General features: G+C 40.7%; 1 protein-coding gene across 3 annotated transcripts in view; it reads left to right on the top strand.

Moving 5' to 3' along the window:
* Nucleotides 1-13109, top strand: part of ZDHHC14 (zDHHC palmitoyltransferase 14) — a 455930-nt gene that overhangs the window by 245725 nt on the left and 197096 nt on the right. For all 3 annotated transcript variants that reach the window (XM_085612222.1, XM_085612220.1, XM_085612221.1), the window contains exon 2: nucleotides 3861-4021. In XM_085612222.1, coding sequence (XP_085468348.1) covers nucleotides 3861-4021 — 161 coding nt within the window. The remainder of the gene's footprint in view (nucleotides 1-3860; nucleotides 4022-13109) is intronic.

Genomic DNA, 13109 nt, shown 5'->3' with positions numbered 1-13109 from the left:
CTTCTTATGTGGCAGCTGCACATGAAACAAGCATTGGCATAGCCAATAGGTCTAGCTTTTGGGACCTTATAAGTATTTAGTTATGCAGCACAATATCCTTGGTGCAACAACATCAACCGTTGCATGGCTAAACACTTATAAGGTCCCAAAGGCGAGACCTATTGGCTATGCCAATGCTTGTTAGACATTGTCAGGCTCTTGAACAACTCTGGAGGCATGATTATCAAGCTACAAGTAAAAACTTTCTTACAAAACATACAAAATAATAAAAAAACTATAAGAACTTCCAGATACTTATAATGTACCTCCCACAGCTCGGCCAAAGCGATCTTTAAAACTGCCAATTCCTTCCTCCCGCCCATTTGCTATTCCAATTTGATTGTACCATTCAAGACCTACGTAATTACCTTTTATATTTGTCCATGATAAAATCTGTGCTGTTTGCGGTTTCATTTTAACTGATGCCTCTGTTGATTGCTTCCACTATTAAATCTGGTTCGCCTCGTGACCCATGTCCAGCAAACAATCTGCATCTTATTTTTTGACCCAAAGCGCCAACTCTCACTGATCTGGGTAAAACCCCTTTTCTAGTCCATTTTTTACTTCATGCAGATGATTTGCTAATTTTAGACAGTACTATTACTGCCCTTTAGAGGCACTGATCTCTTGAAACTTATTTAATACAAACATAACATTTCATAATCAGTATCACAAAAACACAAATCTTACAGATTGGGGGCAAAGGAATTTCATTTAATTGGGCTCTAATTAAAGTACGACTTGAGCCGGTAGACACCTATAATATCTGGTAGTGATATTTAATAAAGACAATTACATTATAGAAAGCCTGTAGAGTACACCTTGGCTCACAGCAGATTATGTTCTAAAGCCTTATATGTACTAAGGCAGACAGGTGGTTGAACCATTTTCAAAAGCTCACTCTGCAACTGAGTCAATTGTAAATTATGGCATGGCCGGGTGACTAATATGAGATTGTGTTCATTTTAGAAAAACTGAAGAAAATGTGCTTCATAAAACTATAATCTTACCTTCATGGGTCAGGCTTGAAGGTAGTATTATTTCACTGTGTTGCATTTTTTTTTAGATGTTAATAATGTCTAGGAGGCAATGGTTCACCTCAAGTTAACACTTAAATGCAGCAATCTATAACTGAGAGGTGACCTACCGCTGTGAAGCTATGGGCCAGCCACTGCAGGGCAACAGAAGTTGCTACGTTTTCAGTAACTTTCGATACGTTTGAGCTAGAGATTCTTTTTGTGTTAAAATATGCAAACTCTGCAGAAGCTAGATTATGTGGCAAATGTGGTAAATACACAATTGTGTGGTAAATGCTGTGACATCACAATCGTAAAAATCAGCAAAGAAATTATTTTCAGGTGTAGCACCTACACTCTGGAGCGGTCTCCCAGTTGATGCGAGGCCTTCAGAACACTAACTCAATTTTAGTTTTAAAAAAACTGAAAAAAAGTCCTTGTTCAAACTATATCCAGAGTAGTGATTGTTCTCTCTAGCTAGAAGTATTCTCTTTTTTGCTCTCCTCTTCACTATCGTTAGGCTAATCATACTCTCGTGTCTAATTTGTTACTGCCTAATACAGTATATTTCCCACCTCCTGATTTCTTGTGTCTTGTATCCCCCTCCCTCCTCGTGTGTTGAGCTGTGGTTTTAATGCTTAGTCTTAAATGCACATAATCGATTCCACGGACCTGAAAATTCTCGCCTCGGTGCCATTCCAATCATGGAGTCCCACTCTGCAACTCTGGGCAATAGCTTGCTTAATCTCCACAACGCCCCCCACAACGCAAAGGATGCCTGGCCTCCACCTTGGGGGTACCCAGGAGTGGACGCCTCACAGGGAAAGCCAGGATGGGTTCCACAGCGGTATTCGTACAAGCGCCTTGAGACCCTTGCGGGTGAGTAGTGCGCTATACAAGTATCAATTTACATTACATTACATTCCAGTTACATGGCTCCTTACGTTGATGATGTATAACAATGCTATGCTTTGTGTTGTCTATTGCACAGCACGCTGATGCCTTTTGAGTTGAGTGTACTCTGTAGGAATATGTAAATAAATGTACGATCACATCATTTCAGTGGCCCTGCTTATTTGGGGTGTAAATGCTGATTTCTTAGAGTTCTCAAACACGACAGATACGCGAATACAGCGTGATGCAGTCGTGTGACCAGGATCACACAATTTAGTTGACGGGGAAAGCCGGGATCTGTGCTCAGATTAAGACTCTGGTTTAATAGCAATTTGCCATGAGACTACAACTTGTTTTTTACATGTCCCGTCTCACTGTGTGTCTGCATGTTCTCCCTCCTTCACCCGGTGACGTTATCTCTGACAACCCTCTTAAATTAATCACCCAACACAAAAGTGTTAATCTCGATAATTGATATTAAAGGGTTCACACTTCAAAAAGAAAAAACCCTGATTTCACCCGATTTGGTGACTTTAAATGTTTAAGAATATGCAGTTTCTAGGATATGTATTCACCAGTAACAGGCCTGTTGTTCATACACAGAGTCCAAAAAACAAGACAGAATGCAACACTCCGGGTTTAGTGTCGGTGGGGTGAAGCAGAGGGCAGTGCTTTGGGGTATCCTTCACCACCACCACATCAGGCCTTCCCCCGTTTACCTGCCGGCTCGTACATCCATGTGTACTAGGCGCGTGCCCCTGTTCCCCACACAAGCAGAGGAGACTCTGTGACATGCATGTCTTACCTGTTGAATCAATGGTGGCTCCACACACCTGCCCTGCCACCAGGCGCGCTCTCTCGGCCGCTGGAGGGCTCAGGTCCAGAGCAGGGGCGCCATCTCAAGTGCAAGCTGCAGGAAAAGCACATGGCAGCATTACCACTGGGGTTACAGGCAGTGTCCATCCGATGCCGGCAAATTGCGATTCCCTAACTGCATTTGCAATTTAGGTAATCGCAAATAATTACGATTACCCATATTGCGAATTAAAAATGTTTCATACATTGCCCAACACATTTTTGTGTGCGCAAACAGGCCGATTCTGCGAATCTGCCCGCTTGCGATTGCAAAAATTGTTGATACATCTGGCCCAAGTCCTTAAAAATTGGTGCTGTTGCCCACCGGTACAAATGAAGCACTGAAACTTAGTTGAACATGTATGGTATATTAACTAGGCCTGGGTGGAGTTCACAGAGTTCCGCATCCGTTAAGTGACCAAAAAACTCTGCAGTGCTACGCGGAGTTCCGCGAGCAGCGGAGTTTGTTACATCACGCCGGTCGCGCTGATTTTTAGCACCAAGTGTTTGTCCTGCATCATGCACAGTGCAAGAGGGTTAGATGTTCTACTCGAGTAGCAGCTTTCTCGACGAGAACAGATGGTTTTGCAACGTGCGCGGTAGCGACAATCCGTGACAGCCCTCGTCGAAAAATCTCACCCGGAGGTGGTTTGGAGTATTATTTTCCTCGCTCACACTCCCCAACTTAACGTTGGCGAGTGTGAGCGAGGAAAAAACTCTGCGCGCTACGCAGAGCGCGGAGTGGGGAAAATTCCGCAAACTTTGTGAGAACGGAATTTCGTGTCCGGGCCTCATATTAACCAAAGACTTTTTATTTACATTAAAAAATAACAAAGCAATGTCTGAGTGGTTTCTCTTTTGGTGAATTAAAAAAAAAGCAGAGAACAAACCTCTCATAATTTATTTGTTTTTGTGTTTGCTGGAGTAGAATTGTAATTTGTGCATGTGTCCTGCGAGGCTGAAATTGAAAAGATTCAAGGAAGGTTGTTAACAATCAGAAGACAATCATCAGTCATTGCTGGGTAATAAAAGTGCCATTTTCTGTTTGTTTTCCAGTTGCCCATATTTGGCAGTAAACATCACGCCTGCTATTCCGGTTATCGGTGGGATTCTCTTCTTCTTTGTGATGGGGACCCTGCTACGGACTAGCTTCAGTGACCCTGGGGTACTTCCACGTGCCACCCCTGATGAAGCAGCCGACCTGGAAAGACAAATAGGTAACAGTGACAATCTGTCCTTATATATCCACAAACCCACTCCTCGTCTCCTCACAAAGTTATACATTCATCTTATCAAACCAACTGTAGGAAAAACAAAAAATATTTTGGCATATCTATCAATTACTGCATTACCTTTTTAGGGGCGAGTTAAAATATTTTTCAGTTCCTCATCACAATTACAATAAGTAAGTTTTACAGTGTGTATTGCACAGTTTGACCTCATCGTTGTTATTTATTTTACGTGCTGTGTTTTCAATTTATTTTGTCACTGTATATTTGAGTGCTATTACAAGACTTGCTAGGAAGCGCACCACAGTGAACCTATCCTGCCTAATTCCATTTTTAGTATGCCACAAACTGATTTATGTCCTCTGGCTCTTCAAGAGTATGTGGAGAATTTAAAGTCTATCATCACGCTCTGTGAGTGGTGCACTGTGGCATCCATTTAACTACTGAACTACATTGTAAGATTGCATCTGAGACCTTAAGTGTGTAAACAATCTAAGTATCCCATATAAATTTTTGCTGTTAACCGCCAAATCTTTTGGTTTCTTACCCCCTGCTATTTTGATGTCAGCTAGCATTAGGGTTTGCAAAACTTGTATATTTATGCCAGACTGTATTTCAACTTTGATATTATGACATACGACTACATCAGGGTTCCAGTTCAAATAGCAAGTGTGTCTTGAAATGGAGTGCCTATCCTATTGACAGAGAATATCAGAAGAAAGCATTATATTTAGCAGAACCACTTTTAAAAAGCTAAAGCACCAGATTATTTTATTAAAAGCTTAAAAACATACTCAAGCAAATTATTTTTGTACTCTTTGGGGCTTTTTCACAAAGTCAAATTTACATATGTAGATATACTGCTAGGAGATTTACTCTTACACTTATGAATAACTTTACTACTTTGGGCTGTTCTTGAAATCTGACTGTAAAGTGTAGACTTAACTATGTCCACCCGCTGAAACTGGGTGAAACCAAATTTATGAGTATTAAGTTACTACTGCCAAAATGGAACAGTAGTAAGCCCTGCACCAAACATGGCCAGCATTGATACCGCAAAACCCTCCCACAGAAAATAAATGGAGGCAAAGGCTTAAAATAAATCCCCACAGGAAATAATGTTGAAGTAAATTACATTATTCAAAATAAGTAAGAATGTATACAAATGTAATTTAGTTTTTAAAATTGTCTTTGGCTAAAAAATATTTTAACATATTTTAATAACATTTTTTGTTTAAAAATTCAGGTAACATTAAGTTGTACTAAAATATAATGAAATTCCTTTCTAATTCATTTTCTAGATCACTTAATAACTCGTAATACATAATAAAAATGAATCTTTAAAAATAAAGGTAATTTAATTGATATATTTAAATTATTTACATATTTAATTAAAAATTAAGTTCATAGTGCTGAAGCATTTGTTGTACATTTACAATAAATATATAACATTATTATACATTCGTATTTTTACTAATGTGTTTCAAGTTTAACAAACCTTTCAAATTCTCCCTATACTTTACCTTAGGCAAGCTCCACCCGAGTGGCATCCTTACCTCTATTATTTTCTTTGGGAGGTGCTGCAGTACCAGGTTGATGCTATACATGCTTTAGCTCTGAGTTGGTGTACATTTACTACTGTTTTGTGTTCTTTTTGGCAATAGTAACTTTAGAAGTGCAGTTTGTGAATAGTAATGGGCTTACTCATTTGTGGGTGGGGGGCTGTCCCTCCCTAAACCCCTCCTTAAGTCTCCCTTAGCCCCTCTTTGCACCTTCCTAAACACCGCATATTTTGTAGTAAGTATTCCCAATTTTTCAACAACTCCCCCTGGTCACTGCCACATTTGCTACTACGTAGTAAACATACATGTGCAAGGATCTTCTCAAATTGGAGAGGTGGAGGTGAAGATTTACACTGGTAGGTTTGGGAATGGCATTCTGTAGTACTTACTTACTTGTGATTCTGTAGTACTTACTTACTTGTGATTAGATGCATTGGAATTTAGTTGAGAACTTTGAACACAAATAATGAATCTCCTGCTTCCTTGATTTTATTCTGTTCTACATAACAAGGGAACCCAGAGATTGTTGAGTAAACACAGTAATACAAAGAATGGCCCCAAGACATATGAATGCAGCAATTCTACCAACCACATGGTTATTTATTCCGAACAATAATCAGGAAAATGTTTCTTTATAAAAACATTGTATAACTGCGCAGTGGATGTGAGTGAAAAACGTGCCTGGCACTCTCTCATCAGTGAAACACACATGACCTTAGTGACTAATAGTGTATATCTAAAATCAAGACTAGCATGGCTCGTTTGTGGTTAATCAACAATATAGATTAGGGTTCATGATTTCAGTCGACATTTTGATCCCTAAGATTATAACAGTATTATCTTTAAGAATCAAGATATACCCAAGCGCGAGAATTATGAGTAAAAATGGGCCTTGCAAATGACTCAGAGGGTAATGCAAAATTAGTAGTCCCTAGGGCATGATACCTGTGATTAAAAAGGGAGAATTAAGAATAACGAACAACCAAATGTTTACTACTTACTGCTAATAAAATGTTTCATTCCACTAGAGTGGATACATTATAAGGCAACGCAATTCATCTTTTTTATTTGTTCCCTTGTATAGCACAAACATTATTCCACAGGACTCTTAAATGGGAAAAGATTTCTACAAACACATTTGTAGTGTGAGCAGTATAATACATATTTTTAACTTCACATGAGGGAAGAACATAGTATAATGAATATGTTCCAATTTGTCTGTTGATCAGTCGAGTGCTATCTGTCTGCACATAGTCAGGCAGGAGGAGGGTACAAGTCTAGAGTAGTGTCATCCTTGTAAAAAACCACAGGGCTAGCGGAATCCCACTGAGACAGCACCGGATTTAAGAGTAACTCAACATAATAATATGGTGAAAGAAATTATTTATTCACCAAGAGTGTGCACTATTGGTTAGCACCCGCCAGCACAATGCTATTCCAATTCTTGGAATTGACATATGAAAAAACACAGCACCAAATGCACCACTCAATTTTTATAATACAAATGAGTCCAAGTCCTCAAAGTAGTACGTTTTCCAAAAGGTTCTTCTTTATTATTCAATTTGAAATGTGTATTCTTTGATAACAGCAAAAACAGCCGACGCGTTTCGTCCAACTTTGGACTTCTTCAGGGCTGCAACAAATTTACATACAAAAAACGAAAATGAATAACATACATAAAGACAAAAGCACAAGCAGCATATACAATACACTTAAAAATGTTAAAAAAGCACTTTGGGCACAAACATATTGTTAACAACCTGTGACAGGCTCATGTGAGCACATCATATTGTGGCTAAAAGGCTTCAGAAATAAACACAGTATAACAATAAAATACTATATACATTGAAATGTCAAATCAGTACATTAGTAGGATATCAGGGCATTCCTCTCCATATGTCACATGTTAGGAAGCCCCTTGAATTATCACAAGTAAAGCGGAGGAATGGAGACCCAGAGAGGGAAACAAGAAGGGAAAGGGAATCTTAATCCAAGGTAGGAGGTGCGGAGTAAGCAAAATAGGCGACGTCTGAGAGGGGGATTTTAAAGAAACCCGTAAGAGCAGAAAAAAAGTGAAATAAGGTGGCGACAGACAATGGAAAGAAAACAAACTGGTGATATCAATTAAACCCAAAAAGTAAAAAGGGAGCCAAAAGTGACTTCAACCAAAACACTCAATTCGTACCCACCTAAAATATTGGGTTGAATAAAGAGCACATATAGTTCTAATTAGCTCAAATTCGCGAGTCTACCACGATCCGAATGGATATAATATATCCTAGGTATGGGATCACCGTCCCTAAAAGGGGAGAACAGGTCACATCAGAGGCACCATAGAGAAACAAGTACATTCTCCAAAGCTATTGTTATATAGTAGTCAAAGTATAATCCTACTTACTATTTAAACATAGAAATGAATAGCATTAATTAAAAATGGAGTGTGCAAAAGCGATAATCCATTGCCATCAGTTACAAACCATAATGGGTTATTGGGTTTGAACGTAATTTCCTCAAGTGATAAGAGCGAATTTGTCTTATCGTGGAATACCTATGAAAAAAGGAAGGGAAATATATGAGGTAAAATTCTTTAGAGAGATGGGCGTTTGCTGCTAAAGTAAGTACAGTAAAGGGAAGCTATTCAAATTCCCTAGGAAATAGGACCGAGAACATGAATAAAAACATGTAATTATAACCCAAATGTTCGTATAAGGAATAAGTTGAGCCTTTCCTGCGCACATCAGGTTTAAAAATACCAAGAACAAGAATAAAAAACGTGTAATAATAACCCAAATATTCGTATGAGGAATAAATTGAGCCTATCCTGCGCACATCAGGTTTTAAACGTACCAAAAAACCCTGTAAATCTCACATTGACAAGCGGGGAGTCTCTAGGAGGTAGCAGCCTTTCAAGTAAATAAATCGTATCCTCTAAGGTTGTCCAAAACGCACTGTAAACATAAAGCACCAAAACCCTACGTCAAGGCATATAGAACAGCTTCTTACCCGATTCAGTATTCAAAACAAGATCAAAAGGGAGGCGTCCGCCCCGTTCGAAAACGGCGATATCCAATAGTGAAGAGTATAATTGCTTAAATAGTGTCAGGTATCAGGCTACACCTGAGAGCGATTCCCATGTGCGGGAAAACCAACTACAGGTCAGGCGTCTCCCGAGTGGAAGTTAAATCGATTGGCCGGTCGCCATGTTGGAGTGGTAAACGAAGCCTGTAAACACGTTGCCCGTATCGTTTCATAACGCTATGTTTATAATCAAAAGTATGAAAAACACCTTATACTAAACCTGATGTCATGTCCCATGTAAACATAGGACCACCTATAAGCAGCACAGTAATAAATGAAACCTAGAGTCAAGTTGCATTGTAAGCGGTATGTTAAAATTAAATATCTCCGTAATTTATAATATTACAAATCTGCGTTGCCGTTCTAGGCATAACCACTGTGAGCCATCCGAACCCATATATGAGCCGGGTTAGGATCCGAGAAAAATAACCATCTTAAAGTTTGTAAAATACATGCGTGATCGTATAGAGAAACGACGGTCTCCACCAAAATGCATTCGAGGTGCGCCGCCATCCCGGAGTGGCCAAAATGAAGATCGCTTACAGTAGACGGCAGTGATGTGCAAAGTGACTAAATCTCATAGTCACATGAGTGATAAAAGCGGCAGTAAAAACGTTACAAGGGCCCAGCCCAACATAAGGGGAGGCACCCTCAAAAAAGGGATACATAATTGGCAATAACCAAAAGATTAATGCCTCAAATACAGGAAGGGCGCTACCTTAGAGAATTAATGGACGCCCATAAATCCGTCAGCGTAAAGAACGAGGGTGAACTGGATACATCTTAATAAATAGGCAGTGCAACAGAGAACGTAAGGTTGAAAAACCCGGTCAGTTCTAGAATGGTCAAAAAGAGTATATCATGGGTGCGAGTAAAACCAGCGTACCCGCTAGGGAAAAAGAAGGGGGGTTAAGGGACACACAGGAAATAGTCCTAAGTCCGTCATTTGTGTAGCAGGGCAACAATCCCAAAGCAATAGTGCCCATAAGTCATGTGTCATAAAGAAAGTAGTGCCCAGAGGCATAGTGGGGGGACGGGGATACAGTTAGCAAGCAGGACATGAATCAAGAATTGAATAATAACACACAAATATGTAGAACATTACGTCAAGCGTGGACATTAGTGGCATCATTAGAAAACAGGTCTAATTTGAGTGCAGATTAGAAATACAAGGGTCACCTGGAGAGGGAAACAGTTGGTTGATCTTGTTGATTTCAGAGAAAATAATGCATTTCGGATTCACTGTTGTGAACCATCTCTACGCATCGAAGTCTACAAATCCAACTTGCTTCATTTCTTCTCAAGTCCTGTTCCCTATTCCCACCCCTAGGTGACATCCGAATGTGATCAATGCCAAAAAACCACAACTCATTCAGATTATGATGTTGTTCCTGGCAGTGTAATGTTAGGGGGTATCTCAGATCCCCATTCTTGACTGCCCTTAGGTGTTCCTGTATCCTGACTTTTAGTTCTCTTTTCGTGCTACCAACATATATCTTATTACATGGGCATCCCAGTATATACGTCACAAACTTGGTTCTGCATGTGATAATGTGTTTGATCGTATGCACTCTGCCTGTATTGAATTTAAAGTTACGGGTTCTGTTTTTACCTATTTTGCAGACGGAACACTGGGTGCATGTGTGTATTAGTATGTTTCTTCTACTAGTAAGAGTTTCAGCTTCCACTGATAACTTCTGTAACGTTTTGAGAATTCAAAAACAATTACATTGAAACTAGCTGTATGTCTAAATCTAAATTTGCAATTCTTTTGTTAATTGAGACAATAGTCTCAACAGGGTTCTGTTTCTTTGTCACTATCTTTTCCACTGGATGTTTTTTTCTGGCATGCGTCAATTCAGGTGTGATTTCTTCATTTGTATTTGCCACGCTGTTCTTTTGATGATTACTTTTTCTGTCCCCAAGTGGAAGTGTGATATCCCTCTGAACATACATATATGGCCAGGTTGAAAATTCCTAGTCAACAGACATGCTCTCAATTCGCCTGTTTTCATTGCTGCTCCTGCAAGTCTGGCTTAGATACCGAAATTGACCATGTGAGGTGGCATGGTAGGAAAGGAACGGAGTAGAGAAAGATTGGAGGAGGGGCTAGACTGTCTATTAGGAAGGCGCTTCATCAAGGTGCCTTATCAGGGCCTAATTTGGCAAGTGGATGAAGGTGGTGGGCACCAGTCCTCCTGTTTGAGACCAGAGGTTTATTGTTTATAGTCAGAATTTGTTCCGAGAGAGAGAAAGGAATAAAAAGGGAGAATAAGGAGGAAGAGAAAAGTACGAAAACAGTGCACATGTAGTAAAAGCGAGGGAAGAAAAAATCCGATATTGTGATAAAGAGATAGAAAATGTAGGGTGGTGGAAGAAAAAGACATGAGTTGAAATCAAAACTAGGCAGTTTGGTAAACTTAACAATTGTGTTTTTTACAATGGAGGACAATTTAGTGGAGACGTCAAGCTGCATAGCAGATTAACATTTTGTTTGATGATGTGCATCTCTTAATGGCCTCCTTTCACAAATGATCTACAAGCAGCAAACATGAAAGAAGCGTGCATTAGAACTCCCCATCATCATGAACTGCTCTTTCATCCCCATTATATTTTAACGAGTTCAATTTCCAGGAAAAATTGGATATTCTTGTAATGATTTCACATTTTTTTTATTGTCATGCCTCTTCCTGGAAAGATGAGCGAGTCTGCTGCACAAATCTGCACTTGTGCAGCAAATTAATATAAGTCCTATTCAGTGATGGTAAGTAGAAGAGCGCTGCATGCTCACTTCTCCTCAATGGAACATTCTAAGACCTTTGGAAAATGCTGAGGAGCTCTGTAAAATCGCAGGGCACGACTGGTCAGACTTTTAATTGTATTCATTCAGTCCTTTTTTGGAATCATAGGACATCCACATAGCTGCCAAGTTTACATGTCACATACGTGTGACATTTCCATATTTTCAGTGCATTTATGTGTGACATTTCAGTACTTTATGTGTGACATCTTGCTTGACAATTTAAGGAGAACAAAGTAGGTAAGTTCTTGTAATGGGGTAAATATCTGAAAACCCCCTCTTCGGAATGTATTCCCCCTACATACTGCCTAGAAACAGCTGCTGTGCTCCTCAAGTGCTTATTGCATCCAGTTTCCCCTCTATGTGTACCTCTGGGCACTCTTCCAGTAAAATATTTTGAACCAGGACAGACGTAGAATGCTGTTCACAACATGCTCAAAATAAACAGGCACAGGAGCAGTCACTGACTGGTTCCTGCTGTGGATTCTAACATTTGCAGATGTGGACCAGTGCCCATGGACTTTCAGATGCTTGCTTGTCTTGTGTTTAGAGTGCCTCCAGTCCCACACACTCCCAAGGATGATATAGGGAAGTGAAGGGTTTGTGTTCCTTCCCTGTCAGTGGGAAGGCTGGATCTGATTTAGACTAGATTGGTAATCTCAAATCCTATTTTTTCAGGAGGTGCTTGAACTGAACGAGAACCCACCAAGGGACCTATCATGTAACGGGCGCACTTTCTCTTTGCACCCGGCGCCCCTTAAAACAGGTGCACAGGCGCAAACAAGGAAAGTGCATCCCTTTACATGGAATGCGCTGCCCCCAGGGCAGCCGCGTACTCGCGCTGCCCTGGGAGCAACACATTTCTGTGAAAAACAGAGCAGCTGCTTTAAAGCTGCTCCATATTTTCACTGTGCAGGCAGCACCCACCTGCACTTTCAAAGGGGATTAGAGATCCCCTTGCAGGTGGATACAGTCAGTGACTGCACCCGCCTGCAAGGGTACAACTGGGTGGTCCACAGGACACCCTTTCCCCCCTCCATAGGGCTGGTCTCAGGGGGCGCACTGACAGTGTGCCACCTTTTAGTTGGTGCGCTGCCAGTGGGCCTCCTGATAGCTTCTTTGCCTCTGCGACCGCGTCTGTAGTACGGCGCAGGTGCTGAGGCAAAGTGATTCCCTCATTTGTATGGGTGGAACGTCCCCTGCAGATAGCGCTGGTGCTTTATGTGCACCAGCACTATCGGTATTACAGAAGGGGCCGCACAAGCATCTACGGCTCCGTCTGTAATGCCAAAGTGCCCCAGGAGCATGCAAAGCGGGAGCAAATGCCCATTGCACCCCCTGGGCACTCTCTGTAAATGCGGCCCGAGTAGTACTTCCTTTGTAGCTCTGTCTACTTGGTCGAAAAAATCCCACTGGTTGATTTTCCTCCAGATTTAGCACTGCTACCAGAAATCAGAATATTCTGCATTACAACCCATCCCGAAATCCAGCCCCATATACAGCTGGCTCTGACATGATGTCAGATGGTAACTCACTCACAATATCCAGACTTTCCCTGTTGTTCCAGACCAGGAATCTCCCGACACACTTTTCCCTCTCCTCTTCAACCTTCTCTTTGACACTTAGTGTTTTCTTT

The sequence above is a fragment of the Triturus cristatus genome, chromosome 6, assembly GCF_964204655.1.
Source record: "Triturus cristatus chromosome 6, aTriCri1.1, whole genome shotgun sequence".
NCBI lineage: Eukaryota > Metazoa > Chordata > Amphibia > Caudata > Salamandridae > Triturus > Triturus cristatus.
Note: the sequence above shows the minus strand (reverse complement) of the source record. Positions and strands in the feature narration are given on the sequence as shown.